This window comes from Vombatus ursinus, unplaced genomic scaffold (genome assembly GCF_900497805.2).
Source record: "Vombatus ursinus unplaced genomic scaffold, bare-nosed wombat genome assembly UNPS02000582.1, whole genome shotgun sequence".
NCBI classification, from domain to species: domain Eukaryota; kingdom Metazoa; phylum Chordata; class Mammalia; order Diprotodontia; family Vombatidae; genus Vombatus; species Vombatus ursinus.
Window position 1 is genome coordinate 38,462,344 of NW_020940360.1, and position 19,369 is coordinate 38,481,712.

General features: G+C 35.9%; 1 protein-coding gene across 5 annotated transcripts in view; it reads right to left on the bottom strand.

Annotated features, from left to right (window-relative positions):
* Positions 1-19,369, bottom strand: part of CDK19 (cyclin dependent kinase 19) — a 207,701-nt gene that overhangs the window by 10,484 nt on the left and 177,848 nt on the right. For all 5 annotated transcript variants that reach the window (XM_027855694.1, XM_027855707.1, XM_027855714.1 and 2 more), the window contains 4 exons: positions 17,259-17,390; positions 8,694-8,837; positions 8,439-8,508; positions 3,343-3,415 (listed from right to left, as the gene is read on the bottom strand). In XM_027855694.1, the coding sequence (XP_027711495.1) occupies positions 3,343-3,415; positions 8,439-8,508; positions 8,694-8,837; positions 17,259-17,390 (419 nt within the window). The remainder of the gene's footprint in view (positions 1-3,342; positions 3,416-8,438; positions 8,509-8,693; positions 8,838-17,258; positions 17,391-19,369) is intronic.

Consider the following 19,369-nt stretch of genomic DNA (forward strand, 5'->3'; position numbering starts at 1 on the left):
TGTGTGTGTGTGTGTGTGTGTGTGTGTGTGTGTTTTGTTTTACAAAGGTATACTACGGTTCATTTCATCATGAGCAGGACTCACTTGCTTATATAACATGGTTATATAATTGACAGAAATTAGCAACTGGAGGACTTTATATCATTTCCTATTGATAGCAGTTATTAGAAATTAATTCAGAATAAGAAGAAAAAATATTTGTCAAAATAGGTGGTACAGAAGAAAAAAAAATAAAGGGAAATTTGAAGTCAAAGATTCAAATTCATACTCTAACACTTACTACCTGTATGACCTTGGGCAAATTACCTAAGCTCACAGGCAAGTGGCACAGCGGATAGAGTGCCAGGACTGGAGTCAGGAAGACCTGAGTTCAAATCTGGCCCCAGACATGTAGTTATGTGGCCCTGGGCAAGTTATTTCACCCTGTTTACCTCTATTTCTTCATTTGTAAAATGAAATGGCAAACCATTCCAGTATCTTTGCCAAGAAAACCCCAAATAGGGTCACGAAGAGTCGGATGACTGAAAAGACTGAATAACAACAACAAAATAAAGTGGTTGGACTAGATGGCCCTAGGGATTTCATCTAGTTCTCAATGTATGATCCTTTGCTCCAGATATTGAATTTCTGTGCATCAATGTCATAGAAATGGCTTGCGAATAAATAAAATTAAATTCAAACTTTATTTACTGAGGGTATACTATATATTAACAGGGCATGGTGTTACACATACAGCTGAATAAAAGGAAGACTAACACAGTTGCTTTTCTCATTGAGCTTACAGTTTAAGAGAGATGAGGAGAGAGTTCAGGGATTAGAAAAAGATTAGAGAAAAAAAAACTTTCATTTTTTGTCTTTGCATCTCAAGGCCTGACTTATAGTAAGCATTTAATGACTGCCTGTTGATTTAGGAAGCCCCTGATGAGAGGAAATGAGAAATGAATGTGAACTAAAAAGGAAATCGGGCCTGAACTAGGGCAGCAGTAGGAAATGAAAGACAGGAATGGAGTACAAGAATCTTGTTTTAATTCATGGTGACTGGGAGGATTACCAGCACAGTCGATATATAGGAAAGTCAAGAAAAGGAGCTGGTTTTGTTGAGTTTGAGGAGTGGCAGGACAACTAGGATAGGACTATCTCCTAGACAGGTAGCTAGAAATGCTATCAGGAGACAGATGCAACCTAGATACAGATTTGGCAGGTAGGCATTTGCACAGAAGTGATAGTTTATGCCACAGAGATGGATGATATCACCAGTGGAGAGTACAGGGATAGAAGAGAAATGGGTTGGAAACAGAACAATGCCACCCTTATCTAAGAAACAGGAGGAGGAAGAAGAGCCAGTGGAGGAAAGAGGACAGGAATGAGCAAAACAGCTACCGCTTTAGTTCTCTAGTTAGAATCTCATCCCTTCTCACCTCTAGTGCTGCAACAGCCCCTTAATTAGCCTCCCTACCTCAAATCTTTATCCTCTCCAATCTATCCCTCACAACACTATCAAAATTTTATTTCCAAACACAGGCCTTACCATGTCATGCCCTTGCTCAATAAACTCCAATGGCTCCCTATTACCTTAGAAATCAAACACAAATGCTACTGTTGGGTATTTCAAGTCTTTCACAATCTGGATCCACACTATTGTTCCACCCTCATTGCCTACAGTCTAGTAGAACTGGCTATCTCATGGTTTCTTATACATGACATTTCATCTCCAATCTCTGTTCCTTTGCAAAGGCTGTCGAGCACTCCTTGAATAATTCTCTCCTCATTTCTATCTTTGGTAGTCGCTAATTCTCTAAGGCTCAGATCAAATGCTCACTCCAGCATGATTTCCTGATGTCCCACCCTCAAGCTGCTGGTGCTTCTCTCTCAATTACTTTATATTTATTTTGTGCATTTGTATGTGCTGCATATACTTTTATATGTACATATCATCTTCTCTGATAGAATGCAAGCTCTGAGTACAACTTTCATTTTTGTCTTTGTATCTCAGGGACTGCCACATAGTAAGCATTGAATGACTGTTTGTTAGTTAAAACCTTAAGGGAAGCACATCAGAAACATTTCAAAGAGATGGTGATGTTCCACAGGGTCAAAGGTAATAGACCATAGAATCATAGATTTAGAACTGGAAGGGACCTTGAGAAGACATCAACTCAACTTTATATTTTACAGATGAGGAAACTGAGGCACAGAGGTCAAGAGAGATCCCCCCCCCAATGTCACATGGCTAGAAAGTATCTAGGGCTTGGTTTGAACCCAGGTCAAGAAAAAATAAGAAATGAAAGGGGGAAAGGATATAGATTTAACAATATAAGGTAAGAAAGCAGTTTCAGTAAAGTAGTGAGGATAGGAATCAAACTGCAAAGAAGATAGGCATAAATGAGTAGAGTAGAAACAGTGAGTGTATACTACTTTTTTGAAATCCTTAAAATTATGAGAGAAGGGAGACAGGACACTAATTAGGAGGTGTAAGCAGGGCTCAAAGAAGGTTTTAGGCCAGGAAATCATGAGCAGAAGAAGAGTCAAAAGAGACGGAGATATAAGATGTAATAGGAGATTACTGATAAAGCAAGGTTCTCAAAGAAATGAGAGAGGATGGGATTTATAGACAGAAGACTAGTGAAGAACCTTGGAAAAGAAAAGGAAGGCTGTTGCTCTCCAAGAAGAAAAAAGGAGGCAACAGAAGAGATAGGGAAAGAATGGCCAAAAACGTTGGTGGAGAAGATAAAAGAAAAATTTTGAGGTGAAGAAGAAGGAATTTGAGAGAAATGGGAAAAGGAAGAAAGAGAATCTGCTTTTATGTAGCTAGCACCTACTGTGTGCTAGATACATTGTTTCATTTGATCATCACAGCAACCCTTTGAGGTAGGTGTTATCATCCCCATTTTACAGTTGAATGGCACTGAAGTCATTGTAGCTAAGGAGGTAATATAATAATAGATATGAATAGTATGAGTTCTTTAACAGGGTGTGCTATAGATTTGATGATTAGTAAAAACAAGCTCTCATTGCTGATTAGAACTCTATAAAAGTGAGATTCAAAGATTACCATGGACCAAGTTCCACAGATGGAAGTGGTAATAGGGGGAAAAAAAATTTCAGGAAAGAAAGGAAATAAAGGTCCTCCATTTTTCCAAGTAATCTCCATATCACTGCAAAACTATGGTTTTTTACTACAACCATAAATTTTCTTAAAGGGAAATAAAGATTATAAATTGTTCAATAAAATATTAAATATCAATAACATAAAATTCCTTCCCATTCTCATGAAATTTTCTTAAGCAATGGAGTAGTAGTAATTTTTCCCTGATAAAGTATGTTTTAAAGAAATTAACTTACCAAAAGGAAAACTTTGCTGTCAGGCTTCACTTTGTGTTTTTCCATATATTTTATGAGGCTACTATTGGCATACCTGAAAAATCACATTAAAAAGTGCAATTCAATAGTAATAGAAATCTCTGATTAAAAAAATCAATCACCAGAAAGAAGTATTACATACTTTGTCACCTGTGCTACACACAACTTTTCATTTTAATAGTGGATTTCAAGGCTGGTTTTCTTACATACGTGTACATTCAATAAAAGAATGTTTACCTGAGCAATGACTGAGAGTAGGGTTGAGGGTGGAGGAACTGTGGCTAGTACCTGTATTTCCTTGTTCCTCATGTTATACCTCCTCTTTCTTTGGGCCCCTAAAAAGGAACTTGCAGGTTTCTGTTACTGAGGCGTCCTATTGTACCATTTCCAACCAGGTTTTTTCATTCTGATTGGAGCTCTAGAGGGCAGAGTCCTCTCAATGCCTTCCTTCAGAAAAGACAGACACTGGATTTAGTTTGCTTACTTACTTTGCATCTTCTTCTCTGCCTAGTTTTAAGTCTGTCGAGTAAGATATTTCCCTGGTGTCCCTTCAGCTCCTCTAGAACCCTCATCCCTGCCTTGCTTTCTTGCCTCCTTTTGTGTGTTGTCTCCTAGATTGTAAGCTCCTTGAGGGCAGAGACTTTCTTCCTTATTTTTTTTTTTTAAATTATATCCCCAGTGCTTAGCACAATGCCTAGCACAGAGCAGCAAATAAACGTTTACTGGATTATTAGACTGATTTGTAAAATGCAAACTCCTTGAGGGTAAGGACTATTTTTGTCATTTCTTTGTATTCCTAGTACTTAGCTCAGCAACTGGCACACAGTAAGTGCTTAATAAAATGATTGACTGATTTCTGATTATCAAAATTCAGTTGACCAGTCTGTAAATTCCAGGGCAGTGTTTTACCAAACCTATTGCTAAAGTAGCTTCTTGTTTAAGTATTTTTATCCTTTAGAAGTTTTCTAAAGTAGAATTTCTCTATCTCTTCAACTTGGTGTATAAGCTGCAATTATTTTGCCAAAGATCTTTTTAAAAATACTTATCATGAACACTGCAATACAACATGACCTAATGTTTCCATGAATGATGTTTCTTATTGTCTTTGGAGACACATACAAAAAAACTTGGCCAATTTCTTTATTTGTCTGTCCAAGGAAAACCTGTGAACCACTGTCCCACTTAATTGCAGCTTCCCTTTATCTTTTAGGTTTGATTATTGCAAGGATGTGGCCATAGGGATATAGGGAAAAGGGATAGTTAATGACAGTAATAACACTTGTTAATTACTTACACTTATTTTTCTTATGTAACTATGGGCCTTGTTTATCTGAACATATTCAATTCTTTAAAATTAATTTAGCCAATTCCTTTTCTCTTTTCACTTTAAGCTCCAATGAGCTGATTCAAGTTCACATTTTAGAAAGACATTTAAAAAGTAGCTGACTTCTTGATCTGAGAGTGGTAAGAGACTTCAAGAGATCATGAGTCAACTCCCTGACTAAGATATTGTACCCAATGGCATTATTTCAAGTGAGCTGAATGAAGTCTAGACAGGTTAAATGTCTAGCCTAAGATCACCCAGTCTCAGCTTATGCTAACTCCTAGTTAAGCAGAAAGTTTTTTTCTCTCCTAATAAAATTAAAGTAGGCCAACCACTTAATGATAAATTCTTTGGCTATGGAAACTAACAAAAATTTAAAACGGTTTTCACCACTGGCAGTTTCTGCAGTGATGGTAGCAAGGTGGTAGGAAAGAGGGCAAGAAAAGGAAAAGAGAGGGCAAGGGATGATAAGAAATGCACTGTTTTTAGACTACCTAGGAACATTAACTTAGTGGTTGGTATTCAAAATGTGACTCTTGTCCAATGACCAACAAGTAAACATATTTCTAGAGGAACTAAATCTACATTCTAGCCATAATCAAACCTAGAAGACAAAAGGAAGCTGCAGATAAGTGGAAGGACAGTACACAGGTTCTTCTTTGTCAAACACATGAAAGAAACGGCCAAGTTTATTTTATTGTGCCTTCAAAGACAATAAAAAACATCATTTCATGAGGGGATTTGGTCATGTTTACTGCTGTGCTCATGATAAGTTTTTTAAAAAGATCACTGACAAAATAATTGCAGCTTATACACCAAGTTGAAGAGGTAGAGAAATTCTACTTTGGAGAAATTCTACTTACTAAAACTTGATAAGACCCTTTAAAATATATACTTTGTTATTCTATAATTTCAATGGAAAGGTGAGTAAAGGCAACAGGAGGGGTCAGACTTGGAAATTAAACAGAAGCCTCAAATCTATACCTTATGAAAGCTTTCCTTAAGACAAGAACCGAAAGAGGCACACAATTGACTGAGATTAAGTATTAGATCTTGAGATGCTAATTTATTGTTTTGTTAACTATAAAAACTCTAATTTGGGAAAACAAATGCTACCTTAAAGGCTCTTCAAGAAGATGTCATCCATTCATATGTGAAAATTATACAAGATTCCTTGAAAGATATCACAAGAGAAAACATTGTTTGACAACTCTATGATCATTAATAACAAGCAAGGAATAAAACAGGGAGAAGCATGCTTGAAATGGTAGGTATTTGGCATCGTTATGGAGGAGATTCAATGCATAGCCCAAGTCAAAGAAGGATTCTGTATAGATGGTAAGGTCCACCAGAAGCCATTTGTGAATGACATAATCCTGACTGCATTAAGCCTCAGATCACTGAAGAGTTTCCTAAATAAGATCTAAAATCATTCAAAGGAGTTTTGGTTTTAACTTTCCAAGGGGGAAAGACCAAGCAGATGAAGAATGCCTAATTGTCCAGACTACGATATGCAGTTGGATGTATAATTTATAGTCCTTATTTATCAGCATAAAATTTTGAACACAGACTGCAATGAGTTGGGCACAAAATTGAATAGGAGGAGAGTAGGCTGAATTGCCTTTAGGAAACTGTTAGGTTCTATTAGTTACCCCAAACTTCTCTTGAAACAAGAGTTCATCTTTTTAATACCAACATTCTTCTGGCATTGTTGCAAGTCTGCAAAGCAGGAAACACTAGTCTCCAGAGAATTAAAGCACAGGATCCATCAAAAAACAATGGAGAGGTACACAGATACCAGCAGACTGTAACACATTACAAACAAGGGATTATAAAAAATGATGTAAATGATATCATCAAAGAAGTGTATGATTTTAAAAGAAGATAAGACGGTCACGACAAGAAATAACTAACAGAACATCATTGTTTCACTGATATCCTCACAATGTCAAGAGACCTTAAAAAGACAGTATTCGGCATGTTGTGTAGACTCTATTGTGAACTAATGCAAAGATATGGAAAAGAGTTGTATAAGATGAGTAGACATGGAGGTGGTTTTAACCTGCATCTCTGCAGAACATACCGATGACAGTAAGATACATTAGAGTGTAATTAAAGCAATTTTATTACCTTTTAAAGGTCTTGAAATGTTTGTTGGCTTTCCTATCTTTCCTTTTATTTGTACCTTTCTTCAAGAATCTGTACTTCTCTATTCTGGATATTCTTTTGCACTTCAGGTAGCATGTTAAGTTTAGCTAAGCTTTTCATTTTATTTTCTCTCAATGAAGTAGGATCTTGAGACTGATTTTAATTTAAGAAGTATTCACCAGTTTTAAAATCTTAACTAATATTTCTCTAAGTTAATTGACTGAAGCTTTCCTGAAATACATTTTCTCATTTTAATTTTTTTTCTTTTCCTTTTGGGGGATTCTAAATGCTATATTTTCTGATCATTTTGGTGAAGATTCTCATTTCATTTTTAAAGCATCAACTAAATCCTTCTATAGTTATAAAGTTCAAAGGTTATTTGCCCCTAACAATTATTCCATTTTCTGTATTGTTAAATTACACTCAATATACTCCAACTACTTTGGAGTTTTTGGAGGACTGTTTTATTCCTCTTTCAGGAATTATCTGGATAGCTCACATTACTAAATGACTTTATATGATGGCTTTATTAAATTGATCTAAGGCACTCACAGCCTTTTTAACACCCTTTCCTTCTAGTGTGGAGTTTCTAATAAATTCCTAGATGATATCTTTATTTTTTCTGTTTAGCCATCAAATAGATTCTTTATTTACTACTTTTCATCAATTCTACGATCTCATAAATAAGTATATTGTTTTGGTTTTCTCTCCATCATTCAGCAGCCTACTACTTTGACATTTCAATGATACATGCTATTTTATCATTATCACAATGTAGCCTTGAAGTCAGACCTTTATTATGCTAATGTGGGAAAGTATTTAAAGAATTTACTGATAATACATCTTGTATATCTAGAATTTCTTTCTTTATTTGGAGTTACCTTTTCAATAGCTACTGCACACTGAATAGTTCCTACTTTCAAACAGTGATTCACACAAAAAGCATGATTTAAAAAAAAAAACAACTTCACAGCCCTTTTTGTGGTAGCAAAATATTAGAAATTGAGGGGATGCCCATCAATTGAGGAATAGCTGAACAACCTGTGCAAGAAGAAATGATGAACAGGCAGATTTTAGTAAAACCTAGAAAGACTTGTACACATTGATACAAAATGAAATGAGCAGAACCAGGAAAACAAACACTATACACAGTGATGATCAACTATAAAGGACTCAAGTTCTCTCAGCAATACCATGATCCGAGACAAATACAAAAGATTCACGAAGGAAAATGCTATCCACATCCATATAAAGAATGGATAGACTCTGAATGCAGATTGAAGCATATTTTTTTCACTTACTTTATTATTTTTCATGGTTTTTTCCATTTTAATCTGTTTCTTCTTTCACAACTATGACTAATATGGAAATATGTTTTACATGATAGCACATGTATAACCCATATCAAACTGCCTATCATTTTTGGAAGAGGGGAGGAGAGGAAAGAAGGGAGAGAGAAAAATTTGGAACTCAAAATCTTGCAAAAATGAACGCTGAAAATTGTCTTGACAACTAATTTGGGGAAAAAATAAAATATTATTTTAAAAAAAGCTTTAAATGTTTCCACTGGGAGTCTTCTTCTGGCTATCTACATAAAAGTACTTACGTTGTTCTTCTGAAGTCTTTTTGAAGTGTGGGATACTCTGGCATTTTTCTAATATCTTCCCAATCTTTATCTTACAAAAGAAAAAAAGGTAATAATAGACACAGATTGTTATAAAGGAGAGATATTATGGTTTATAATTCCTCAATATATTACAGGTTATTGGATCCTAAGATACGTTTATCTTAATATCTCACCATCATGTTTAAAAATAAAACATACATATTAAAGACATTTCCTTTAAAAAGAACAAATCACCTGCAGGGAATCCCATGACACTAAAAATACGATCTAGTTGATCATGATGAAAAGGATTGCTTGTTTTGATATCTTCCTGACGACAGTGAAAAATAGGTTCTGAAGTCAATAGTTCAGCAAATATGCAACCAATTGCCCATATATCTGTGAAGGAGGAAAAGACAGCTTATTATATGGATGTATTGTATTCATTGGTTTAAATTCTCTTTATCACAGAACAGTTACACTCTACATATATAATTAAATCATTTAATAACTAAAAAGTAAGAAGTACACCAAAAATATTTATAACATATGGTTAGTGTTGTATAGTGGATAACATACTGGTTTTGAAGTCAGGAAGACCTGGGTTCAATTCCTACCTCAGACATTAGCTGTTGGACTCTCAGGCAAATCACTTAACCTTTCTGAGCTTCACATTCTTTATCTATAAAATGTGGCTAATAAGAGAACCTATCTCACTAGGTTATGATGAAGATAAAATGAGATAATTTGCAAACTTTAAAGAGCTATATAATTGTATGCTAGTGTTGAAGATAAGATAGCTACATCACCACATTCTAAATCAAAAGCCAAACAAAACATTTCTAAACTTCTAGGCAAAGTTACTTTTGGCTATTCAACTCAGTAAGCAATGTATTCCACTGACGTAGGTAGAGCAAGTCTTCCCAAACACTACTGACCATTTAAACACCACGATATTAAAATGATAACCTAAAACAGAACACGATGCCCTAGATAAGATGCTGTGAAACAAAAACTCCAGACACAGTACAGTTATTCCTTCAATGCAATCAATTAGTGATAAAGTAGTATTTATGACAGTTTTTTGAATCTAAACAAGCAGTACATACTAAACCAAATATATAGACAAGATCTAACTTTTATCTGAAAGTCTATCTACTTTAGCTTTCTCAGTATGAAGGCCCAAATGCTAGCTAAGTAACAGTGATAGCAAAGAATAGTCTATACAAGTCTAACAAATGGATGATTCAACAATTCAGCAGACTGATTAACTAACTAAATGAAAACAAATTCTAACTTAAAATTATTTGTCAGGCTCTATTATTTATTATGTGAAACAGACAAAATGCCTCATAGGAAAAATAATATAAAATTATTTAAAACTTAAGTCACTGGAATAGGGTATTCCATATAAATCATTTTTTCAGATAACAGAAGCTAACCATTTCAAGCACAAGAACGCTTTTTGCTAATACACTTCTTTTTTACCTTAAAGTAAAGATAATGAACAATTCTTGATGATTCAGGGTTCCAAAACCAAGTACGAAAACAAACAATAAACAGCTACTGTCCTCAAAGAGTTTACACTCTACTGGAAGCAAACAATATGAACACAGAGAAAATGAAACAAAGTAACTATGAAAATGGGCATCATAAAAGGATTCTCCAGTAAGTTAGTCAACTAGTATTTTAAAGCACCTACTACATATATTAGACAGTATGCCAGGTGCTAAGGATACAAAGAAAGCTGTCCAGGAGCTCCAGTCTAAAGGAGGAGAAAACATGCTAAGAATTATGTACAGGATATATTGAGCATTGTCTCAGAGGGGAGGCACTAAGAATAAGGAGGTCGGGAAAAACTTTAGCTGAGACCTGAAGGAAGTCAGATAATAATGAGGTAGCGATGAAGAGGGAGGACATTCCTGCCATGGAGGTCAGCTAGGTAAAATGCTCTGAGATGGGACACAGAGTATTGCATGTGCTCAGGGAACAGCAAGGTGGCCAGTGTCACTGGATTTTATAGAGCACATGAAGGGAAGGGAAGGTAGTAGGAAGGAGCGGGGCTATGAAGGACTTTAAAAGCCAAACAGGATACTATATTTGATGCCAGAGTTAAGAGGGAAACACTGGATTTTTTGAATAGAGGAGGTGATATGGTCTGATCTGTGCTTTAGGAAGAAAAATTAGACAGTGAGCAGAGGATGGACTGGAATGTGTGAAAGACTTGAAGCAGGGACACCAACCAGCAGGCTACTGCAATAGTTCAGCAAGAGGTGACGGGATTTAAACCAGTGTGGCTGCACTGTCAGAGGAGATGAAGGGGTAATATATAAGAGATGTTTCCAAGGTAGAACAACAGGACTTGACAACTGATTGAATATGGGGAATAAGAGTGAGAAATTGGAGATGACACCTTCATTGCAAGATTGAGTGACTGGAAGAAGACAGTACTTGAGCTAATCCTTGAAAGAAGCTAAGGATTCTAAGACGTAGAGATGACAGGAAAGAGAGCATTCTAAATTCAGAGAAAAACCTGTGCAAAGACATTGAGGAAGGGATGCTACATATAGGAGCCAGTATGGATGCCAGGTTAGCTGTAACTTAGAGATTTTGGAAAAACAAGGTGAAGCCAGACTACAAAGGGCCTTAAATTTCAAACAGAGGAATATTTTATCCTAAAGAGCAATAGAGAACTGCTAACACCTCTTGAGAAGGAGAGTGAAATGTGAGACCAATGCTTTATGAACACCAATTTAGAACATGTGGGGATGCAGAATTAGAAAAAGGTTAGACTAGAAGCAGGGAGAACAATGAAGGGGTTAATATAATAATCCAGGTGCACACCAGTATTCCCATTGAGAGGTATGGAAAGAGCTAGAAAACACTCAGACTGACACAGGTTAATGAAAGACAAAATAATAAATGTTGGAAGGACTAAAGGAGAACAGGCACATGAATACACTGTGGTGTTGTGACATTCAAATGTTTTGTAAAAAAAAAAGTTCAGACTATAGTAGAAAAGTTACTAAATTATGCATATTCTTTGACAGCTAGATAGCAGAATGGATAACAATGCTGGGCTTGGAGTCAGGAAGACCTGGCTTCAAATCTGGCCTCAGAAATTTTCTAGCTGTGTGACCTTGGGCAAGTCACTTAACCTTTGTTTGCCACTGGAGAAGGAAATGGCAAACTACTTCAGCATCTTTGCCAAGAAAACCCTAGGTCCACAGGTTCATGAAGAGTCAAACACAACTAAACAACAAATTTTCTGACCCAGGAATGTGGTGCACACACCCCAAGGAGATAAAAGACAAAAAGAGTGGTCTCTTATTTATGAAAATATTCATTGTAGTCTTTTTTGTGGTAGTAAAGGACTAGAAGAAAAGTGGGTTCTCATTGATTGGAGAATGGCTAAACAAATTGTAAAAGACAAATGTAGTAAAATGTTGCTTGTTTAATTGTGTCCGACTCTTCATGACTCCATTTGGGGTTTTCTTGGCAGAGATACTGGTTTGTCATTCCCTCCTCCAGCTCATTTGACAGATAAGTAAACTGAGGCTGAATTAAGTGACTTGCCCAGGGTCACGTAGCTAGTAAGTGTCTGAGGCCATATCTGAACTCAGGAAGATGAGTTTTCCTGACTTCAGGCCTGGCACTCTATCCACTGTGCCACCTTAAGCATGAATAACTCAGAGAAGCTTGGGAAGACCCATGTGAACTAATGAAGATTGTAGTACACAAAGCTAGAAGAGCAATTTACACAGTGAACAACACTGTAATGTAAAGGAAAATACCAAAAGGACTTGATCAATGTAATTACCGATTGTAATTTCTGAGGACGGATGGTAAACCATGCCTCTCTCCTCCTGGAAAGGGTGGTGCCCTCTACAGTAACAGGTAAGGTACGAGTGGGTGCAGGAAATGAGGAAAGTTCAGGAGGAAAGATAATGAATTCTGTTTTGGACATCCCAAGTATAAAGATGTCTACTGGACATCCAGTTCAAGATGTCTGAAAGGCAATTGGAGATACAAGACTGGAGGTCAGCAGAAAGCCTGGGGCAGGAGATTTGAGAATTATCAGCATTGAGATGGCTAGAGCTGATGAAATCACCAACTGAAGTAGTACAGAGGAAAAAAAGAAAAGGATCAAGGACAGTGTCCTATGGGACACCTATGATTAGAAGGTATGATCTGGAGAAGATCCAGCAAAGGAGACTGAGGAGTAGTCTGACAGGTAGGAAGAAAATCAGAAGTTAGTGGTATCCCAAATTTGAAGAAAAAAGAGAGTATCAAGGAAAACATAATCAATAGTGTCAAAGACTGCAAAGAGGTAGAAGTGAATGAGGACTGACCATGTCACCACCTCCTCTCCCCCCAATAAACATCACTGGCTACTTAACACCTCCAAGATCATATACCTCTGGATCATCAATACCTGAAAGTCCTTCATAACCTCCCCCTCCCCACCCCAAAACTTTCCAATCTTCTTACATTTTACACCACCCCACTGTTACTCTAAGTACTCTTCAATCCAGTGACAGTGGACTCCGTGCTGTTCCTAGAACAAGACACTCCATCTCTTGGCTTCAGGCATTTCCACTTGCTGTCCCCCCATGCCTAGAATGCTCTCCCTTCTCATCTCCACCTCTTAGCCTCCCTGGCTTCCTTCAAGTCCTAACTAAAATCCTGCCTTCTACAGGAAGCCTTTCCTAATCCTTAAGAGGGATCTAGGTGTCTTCCCTTTGCTGATTATTTACTATTTACATATACTGCATAATATCTCCCCCATTAGATTATAAGCTCTTTGAGGGCAGGAACTACTTTTTGCCTCTTTTTATTATCCCTAGCACTTAGCACAGTGCCTGGCACAATAAATGCTTACTGAATGTATATTCCAGCCAAATTATTCTATTAGCTATTCTACCAACTGTATACTCCATTCCCCAGTTTTGAACATTTATATAAGCCACAAGTCCTATGCTTGGAATGGGGCTATGATTTCTTTTCTCTACTTTTCTTTAAGGCTCAGCTCATGTGTCAACTCCTCTGTAAGGACTTTCACGTTCTTTGGGTTCTCTTCCCTCCTCAAATTAACTTTTATTTACTTACATATGTATATGACAAATTCATCTTTGCAGATAAGAAATATTTTGTTTGTCTCTGCATCCCAAATACCAAGTACAGTACACCTTGCATGTCGTAAGCACCTAAAAAATGTTTATTGTGTGCACTTTATGGATCTAAAACTAAAGGTCACTGGATAAGTTTCAATTAAGAAGATACTCCTCGGGAAGCAGATTGTCCAAGGGAGATGGGCCAGATCTAGAGTCTTCACAGTGTGGCAATGCAATAAATATGGACGAAACTCACTAAATATTTTCCTTCTCCATTTATGGCTTTCCACTACCTTCGTGCCCTCAGGAGTTATGCCTACATAAATGCTTAGAAAACATCTTCACTCATATTATGTACTAGAACTTAAGACTAAAGATGACCCTGCAAATTATTCATCTCTATCTTCATAATGTAAGGACCTCAATGATGGACATATATCTGCCAAGGGCCAACCAAGCTAGTTCCAAGAGGCCTATCATCAGGTTGGTTCTTAAGGTAATTTTTCTACCCACACTGACAAAATAATAGACTATTTTAATTTTATAAGTTGGACCAGAATAGGTTTTTCCTCAACTACTTCAAAGGATTCCTGATTATATCAATGTAAGTATTCCTTCCATGGAGCCTCTATTAACTATGTTGGTCCATTAGCCAGTCAATAGCCAATCTCATAGCCTTTCCCATCTTGGTAGCATCTGATGTAACTTGAGTTAGTTCTATACATTAAGTACAAGGAACCACCAAAACTGGATATCTAATATCACAGTCCTAGAGGTGGAAATGAATGAATGAAAAAGCATTTATCAAGTGCTAACTATATGCCAGGCATTGTGCTGGCACCGTGAATACAAATTAAAAAGTGAGACAGTTCTGCTTTCAAAGAGCTTATATTCTAATACGAAAGATAACACACATAGGGGAGGTTAGAGAAGGGATTTTTGGTTTAGGGAGTCACAGAGATGATGAGATGATCCACAGGGAATCCAACTGACACCTCCTTTTCAGAGGTAATGTAGTACTGATTTGATTAGTCTATCCACAGCAGGAGGCAAAAACAAAAGGGAGAGAGGGGTAGGTGTTGCAATAGGGCAGATAACAAAACAGCAGAAAGAGAGAACAAAGACATGAAGAGTAGGTGGATTAGACCAAATGTACATAAAGGAGATTTGTGCTCAACATGACAAGACTGTGAAGGCTTCGAGGAATCAATTTTCAAGATGACTGAAGTAAAGCCCTAAGATCAGGGAAGGGGGAAATTGTAGGTATTATAATTATAATTATTATTAATAAGTGAAAAGTTAATAAAGGAACACAATAACTATTGATCTATATGCTTAATCTACCATATATAAAAATGTTTATGAAAATGATCTACAGACACACAAGGGCCTTCCAAATGAAGGTATTAGAAGGGTACAAAACAGGCTTTTGCAAGCAACATTCCATAGTACACCAGTAGGATTCAAGAGTTTAAAAAGCAAGTATCCTCAAATCACAATTTAACATTGAGAAGTCTTGAGCAGAAAGCGAGTGGACTTGAAATGTTAAACTAAAATAGTTTTAGATAATAAAAGACTTATAAAAATCTTACAGCTAAACGTGTGCTCAGAAATACAAAGAGTATGAGATGTTTACATAATACTTTAAAAAAACAAATAGTAAATACTTATCTAAAATAAATATGATCAAGAGAAAAGAAATCCATCCATTGGCCATGTCTGAAAATGTATGTTTCATTCTGTGCCTCTAGCTCATCACCTCTCTTATCAAGAAGCAGGAAGCATGCCTCCTTAACTGGCTGATGAAGTCATAATAGATCACTGCATTGATCAGCTACTAAGTCTTTCAAAGTAGTTTTGTGTGTATGGGTCCTTTCCTATCTTTGACTTCTTTGGAAGTATATGCCAAGTAGTGGTAACACTATGTCAAAGGCATGTACAATTAAGTGACTTTTTGCTTACCCTTCCAAATTATTTTACACAATGGTTGGATCAATACAAAGCGCCACGAGCTTATTAGTGGGCCTGTCTTCCCATACCTCATTGCCAGAATTTCTATATGGTTACTGATAGCTTGCAGTTTTTCTTTTGAAAACTGCCAGATCATATCTTTTAGCCATTTATCCACTGAGGAAGTTGTTTGGATTTTCAAAGTTAGTAATCTTGAGTGCATTTCAGATTACATGAAGTATTTCTGTAAAGTATTTTTCCTACGTCTATTCCTGATAATCTGGATATGCTGTCATCATTTAGACAGTATTACTTCTATTATAGGCTTGGGATCAAAACATCTAGATTTCCCACTGGCAGGGTAAACAGAATTACCACTCAATTATGCTTTTAATGAAGCTCTTTACATACATACACACACACACACACACACACACACACACACACACACACACAAACATACAGTTTAACACTGATGTAAGTTTCTATTATAGATATATTTAGGGCAGCTAAGTGACACAATGGATACAGCACTGACCCTGAAGTCAAGAAGACCTGACTTCAAATCTGGCGTCAGAAACATAATACTTACTAGCTGTGTGACCCTGGGCAAGTCACTTAACCCCATTGCCTAGCCAAAAACAAAAAACAAAAAAAAAACAAAACAACAACAACAACAATAAATATATTTAAACAAGACCTATGTTGTAGTAGAAAAGAAACAGGACTTGGGATCAGAAATCTGGGTTCCAGTTCTGGTCCAGCCATTAACTACTTATTATGACACTGGACATTCTTCTTTATGTTATGTCCCTGGACTATATTTTCCTTATCTGTAAAATGAAAAGATTCTATCTAAGGCCAATTATAAAATGCAAATTTATATCAAGATTTAAATAAATACAAATACTAGGGCATAGTTAGGTACCTTATTCTTACTAAGGTATCCTATTCCCATTAAGGTAACAGATTCTTAACTATCCCAAGGCTTGAATGGAATGAATTTACTCTGAATCTCTTAGTTCAGACCTCTTTACAGGCTTTAATTTTCAGGGCTTATGCAGGGCTCTAGAACTTTCAGCAGTTTCACCAGGTTATCAGAACTGAAGCTCTTCTTTGGCAACATATTTCGGCTCCCATAGTAAGTTTTTGTTTTATCTATTTGTTTTTGCCACAGGGCCCCACATTCAGTCATTGACTCTCAGTACTCTGATGACAAGATTGTCTATGGAAAGTGCTTTGTAAATCTCAAAGGTAAAAAAAAAGCACCAGGCAAAGGTTAGCTATTAAAATTATTATTACTTCCTAAATAGTCTCTCTCTGGCTCTTGCTTTGAGAGAAAATATACTTATGATCTATTCTAACACAGATACTAAAAAAAATTATAGTGATGCAACCCCTCCCCTGGCCAGCAATGTGACTGTCTTGAGGGAAACTGTTCTAATCTTCTCCTCTACCCACATAATCAACATCCTGACTAGATTTTGGATAAAATAAAATTTGCATTCAATCATTTTCATAGCAACAGGATCACATATCTTTGCTATATGAAAGAGATTTCTTTCTGTTAAAGGGACCACATCCTGTTTCCAAGTACAAAGTCTAAGCTTACCAAATTAAACCTTTTGAAAAGACATGAAATTAGAATATAACAAGTTTTCAAAAGAGATAGCTTAGCTGCTAAAAGCACTTCATAACATTAAAATTTTTATGATAGAATATTGCCAAAGTGGTAAATTATTTTAAGATAACTTACCAATGGCCTTTGTATAATGCCTTGCACCAAGCAATAGTTCTGGAGCTCGATACCAAAATGTCACTACTACTGGATCCAAGTCTGCTAAAGGTTTTAAGGGAGAATTGAATAATCTGGCAAAACCCATGTCAGCTAAAAAATAAAACAATAAAATAAATCAACTTAACATGATATACAAAGCAAAAAACTGCTTTTCAGCATTTTCCTATTCTTAAAATCATATTACTGTATCTTATAAATCCTAAAAATTATGCCTAGAAGTCTAAGCTTCCTAAACCACAAAATGAGCCCTAAGAACATCTGTGTGTGCACGCACACACACACACACCATTTCATTTAACAAATAATTATTCATGAATAATTACTGACATAATCGCATGTATTATGATAAACAGGAATTATGAAGGATACTAAAAAAGTAGAGACTACCCTCCACATGTTACATAATAGATCATTGGAGATTTATCATAAAGAGTCATATCTTCTCATAAGACAAATATAATTAATAGCTACATTCTTCACCAAGGACTTGCCATCAAATAAATTACAGATATAACCAACCAATGGGCTATAAAAACAAAGAAATAATAATTGTATGGCTCAGTGTGAATTTAAAATGAGAAAATTATGTTGCAAGTTCTATAAAATAGATATAAATATACTGTAGACAAAGGAGGAACCTGTAGACAATGTGAGGAACCATCAAGGATGACAGCTGCATAACATCATAAATCTGCTCTAAAATCAATATTATGACCATAATGAGCATTAAATATTTAATTAATAATAATTATGTTCTTCTTCTTAGAATTTAGAAGGGATTTGTAGAGATGGCCCAATTTTTTTAAAACGCCATACAAATAAGTTTGAGTTGATATTTTCTCTCAATAAATTTCCCAATCACAGAGACAAAATCATTTCACTGATCTTAAAGCTACTTTAAGTACAGCGGTAGGTGTTTAATAAATATTTACTGTTGTTGATATGATGATATTCCTTCCACTAAGAAGTTTTGTTGTTTTTTAAACTAAAAACTAAACCAACATTTCTCCCTTTACCTTCTCCTAACTCCTACTTATTCAAAATGTTTCCATCTTTCAGCTAAAGAGATTTAAACTAGATACACTCTAAGGTCTATTCCCTTTCAAAATCATATAAAATTATAATTATTTGGTATACCAAACCACATAAAAATGAAAGAAAAAAAGTGATTCTACTTGGTACTTTGTTGACAGCTATCAGAGCATTTTACTTTTAGAGAGCTATAGAAACAATTTCCACATTATTATAAAGCTTTAAAGAGAATATCAAAGCATTTCTCACAAAATGCTATGACAGACATAATAATTTAACTGCTTAGTTCACTTATTGCTTTCTGTATCTTGAAGCACTCTTAGAACTAATGAATGCTAATACTAATCTACTTAAATAAGCTATATACAAAAGCAAGATTTAAAGAAATACAGTTATGCTTTACCTTATTTATGAATCCTTAATTATGTTCAAGGATTGGTTTTTGATGAAATACAAAGTAGAATATAAGCCTCTTGGGATCAGGGGCTCTTTCACATTTATCAGTATATCCCAGCACCTAACAGAGCGCCTAGCACACAGTGTTTTATAAATCAGTACTGAACTGAATTGAATTAAACTATCACATTACCATGAAATTCTTAAGAGTAAGGATGGGCCAGGCTGAACGGTTTCTACTAAAGAGTAATGAGAAATAAAATTGGATAAACAGGGTAGAGTAAAACTGCGGTACACTCTGAAGGGCGTATTAAGGGATCTGAACTTCATCTTGTGAGTATGAATAGTACATGATGTACTAGAAAGGACAATGGACTAAGGGTTAGAAAACCTGGGTGCTAGTTCTGGTTCTGTCACTCATTAGCTAGAGGATTAGGGGCAAGTCACTTCCCCTCTCTGGAACCCAGTTTCCTCATCTATAAAGTTAGGAGTTAGGTTAGATGGTTTTTAGCTCTCTTTCAACTCCAAAATTCTTTAATTCCTAATAAGGAACCATTAGAGGTTTTTGCCCAGGAGAATGACAGGATGAAATCAATACTTGGAAAATAAAGGCAGAAAGACCATTCAGATGGCTATTATTA